The sequence below is a fragment of the Carassius gibelio genome, chromosome A24 (assembly GCF_023724105.1).
Source record: "Carassius gibelio isolate Cgi1373 ecotype wild population from Czech Republic chromosome A24, carGib1.2-hapl.c, whole genome shotgun sequence".
Classification (NCBI taxonomy): Eukaryota; Metazoa; Chordata; class Actinopteri; order Cypriniformes; family Cyprinidae; genus Carassius; species Carassius gibelio.
Genome location: NC_068394.1, coordinates 24,866,712 through 24,869,727, shown reverse-complemented (window position 1 = coordinate 24,869,727; position 3,016 = coordinate 24,866,712). Strand labels below are relative to the sequence as shown.

At 34.4% G+C, this 3,016-nt stretch overlaps 1 protein-coding gene across 1 annotated transcript; it reads right to left on the bottom strand.

Annotated features, from left to right (window-relative positions):
• Positions 1–445: 445 nt before the first annotated feature.
• LOC127945967 (26S proteasome complex subunit SEM1) lies at positions 446–2,554 on the bottom strand. Its single transcript, XM_052542184.1, has 3 exons — positions 2,387–2,554; positions 1,750–1,843; positions 446–696 (listed from the first exon to the last, which is right to left on the bottom strand). Exons 1-3 carry the CDS (start codon positions 2,460–2,462, stop codon positions 654–656), a joined length of 213 nt encoding a protein of 70 aa, XP_052398144.1. The 5' UTR covers positions 2,463–2,554; the 3' UTR covers positions 446–653.
• Between the last annotated feature and the right edge of the window lie 462 nt (positions 2,555–3,016).

The following is a 3,016-nucleotide window of genomic DNA, read 5'->3' as shown; positions in this document are numbered from 1 at the left end:
TTCAGCTCATTATGTCCTTGGGACTCACAGCCACAAATCCAGAGAAATCATTTTGCTAGGGGGGAGTGCGGCTGGGCAAATTGTCTTCTGGTTCAGTGTGGGAGCCCTCGCTGTGAAGAGCAAAAGAGCAGGGCCCAGTCGGGAGAGGGCAGGCCCAGGCAGGACCGGCTGGGGCTTCATGCTGTGACCACCTCCGTGCCTCTGACAAACACTTCACTGGATAATCTCCCCACCAGAGACTCTGACAAGTCCCAGGAGCCTCAGGGCACAGCCGAGCACTTTCTCCATGGATGTGTGCAGCTGCATCACTGGATGTTACATGAAAATCTGCTGAATGACTAACAATATTTACCAGACTTTACGGAGCAGTTATAATTTTGATTACAATTTCAGGTATGCAAAACAATTCTCTGCCTCTAAAAAAAAAAAAAAAAATCAAACAGAATAGGGAAAACAATTCTTTATTATCACAATTATTAACACAACTTGTACTTGTATTTGGGGGGTGCATTGATATCTGTTTCTACTGACCCGTTTTATAACGCAGGGCTTCTTACAGAAGTAACAAGAGAAGTCACATTTTCTACTGACAGAACAAACTGAAAATATTCAAATGTGGAAAAAAAATCATTTTCAGCTCAAGTAGTCCAATGTTAAGAGGTTTCCATCTTATATCCATGTTTTTCAAGCTCCGCTCTAAAAGATGGGAAAAATTGGAGCAAAAAAAGTTAAACCGTGCAATAACTCACAAAACAAATACAGAAAATATTCAAGTTGTAAAATTACATTTTTGACATTACATTTTCATAATATTAAGAACATTTGTATTACCATTACTTTAAGTTCAACGATATCCATACTATAGTATTATAGATATTTTTTGTTCATATTTTGATTTTTTTTTTCAGTTTTAATTTTCACGTTAAAGTTTTACTAATTTTGTGTTTGCCATTTAAAATGTCTTATATATATATATATATATATATATATATATATATATATATATATATATATATATATATATAGATATATTTTTTTTTTTTTTTTTTTTTTTACTTTTACTTCAGCTTAAGTTATAGTTAGCTCCAGTTTAGTTATTTCATTATTTTAGTACATCATCAAGAGAAACTAAATGAAAATGAAGTACTGTTGCCTTGTCAACTAGCTGAAATAAAATGTGTTTTAGTTAAGTTTAATAACCCTAATTATAACATACTGACTATAATTGGTTTCCAATAAGAAAACACTTTCGACCAAATATCGTGAGTCTCTCCTCCTTTACCACACGTTCACTAGCCCAACCATTTCCAGTGCTGGAAATCAAATCGATTTCATGAGCGATATCAATAGATTTATAGTTTTAATAGAATCCGAATAGAGAAATTAATGCATCTACCTTTTTTAACTTAAAATACAAGAATATTAAATGGCTGTATTTTCTGTAATCAGGTTCTCACACATAGGAAAGTTCATAAATGTGGTTTGAGGCCGCCATGAGTTTTGGTTAGCCATTGGACTATGAGATCTCTTAGGGACTGTTTTCTTCTAAATGAGTTTAACCAAAAAAAAAAATTCCTTAGAAACAATGTCGGTTTCACAGGGACTGTAATTCGGTTTCACATACAATGTAATTGTATGTCTAACAGGATTCATTATTCGTGAATTTAGATTAGACTAGTATACTCCAGAGCTACAAGGTGTTCTCCACTTCATATGAATAATCACACAAATTCAGAATGTGAAACCTACCTCAGCTGATTAGAAAAGTCATCCTCTACATTGTCATCATCCCAGTTATCTTCCCAAACATGAGCGTCCTCATCTTCATCCAGGCCCGTCCAGTCTGGGAATGACACACCAGTTCAGTGACGCTGATGATGATTTAGATGGGCCCGATACAGCACGAGCTCCACAAACACACACAGTCACACAGCGTGAGACTACTATCGAGAGTAATACTACTAATAAAAAACTGGTCATAAACTACATTCTATACGTGCAAAAGTTATTCTTGATTTGAAATTACTGAGCAAATATGAAATTATTAATGGAAACATTATACAACTACATTGGGTTTCAAGGTGCTAAAAATGCTAACTGCTAATGATGCTTAGCAATACTGTTGTTGTTTCTTTACGTCTGTGGAACAAGCAGCGCCGATAGACTTTTTATGAAATTAAACATGTCAGATTCATTATTTCATTCATGTCTTTTCAAACGCGACAAACCGACCATGTAACAGTTATTGTATAAACTGAAGAATGTTTTGTCGGTTAGCTTAGCAATGCTAGCTGAGTCACTGTGGTGTTGTTTGTATTTATTTACCCGTAAACTGACTAAAGAGCGCATTTCTAATCAAAACAGTAATCATTTTCAGTTCACTCACCCTCTGCTGGGAATTCTTCAAACTCATCATCCTCCTCCAACAGCCCCAAATCCACTGTTTGTTTCTTCTCTGACATGTCGTGCTACTGATCCAGCGGTTCAACACAGAATCAGATTCTCATCATCGACGCTTAGCGTAATACTGAATATGCTGTGCGCATGCGCAAAACTGTGGCTGGGCCTAGAGTTTCACTCCCTGCATTATATGAGCTAGCCTAGCTGTTTGAAGTGTTTATTCATGAAGGCTCCGCCGCATAATGTACATGGCTGAATGATTTGTATTCATTCATCTAAATTATTCTAAATGTATTTATATATTTAAAATTATTTATAATTTGTATTCATTGTCTTTAATTTGTGGCAATAAATACACATGAAATGTACAGAATATTTTAATAATATAAATATATATTCCACACACATACACACACACAAACATATATAGGATGTGAAATGTGAATGTGGCTGAATAACTCAAAATATTTTTTTTCTAAATAAATGTATTTATTTACTGATTTGTTTAAGAATAATATCAAAATAATACAAAATATTTTATATTGTGAGTGAGTGTGTGTGTGTGTGTGTGAGCATGTGTGTGTGTGTATATATATAATAATATTTGAGAGAAATA

What these genes read in the sequence shown, in the direction of transcription:
- LOC127945967 (XM_052542184.1), bottom strand. Translation starts at nt 2,462, where the DNA reads ATGTCAGAGAAGAAACAAACAGTGGATTTGGGGCTGTTGGAGGAGGAT. An exon ending in TGAAGAATTCCCAGCAGAGG is followed by an intron (nt 1,844 to 2,386) that starts GTGAGTGAACTG and finishes TGTCATTCCCAG; the next exon opens with ACTGGACGGGCCTGGATGAA. An exon ending in GACTTTTCTAATCAGCTGAG is followed by an intron (nt 697 to 1,749) that starts GTAGGTTTCACA and finishes CCCATCTTTTAG; the next exon opens with AGCGGAGCTTGAAAAACATG.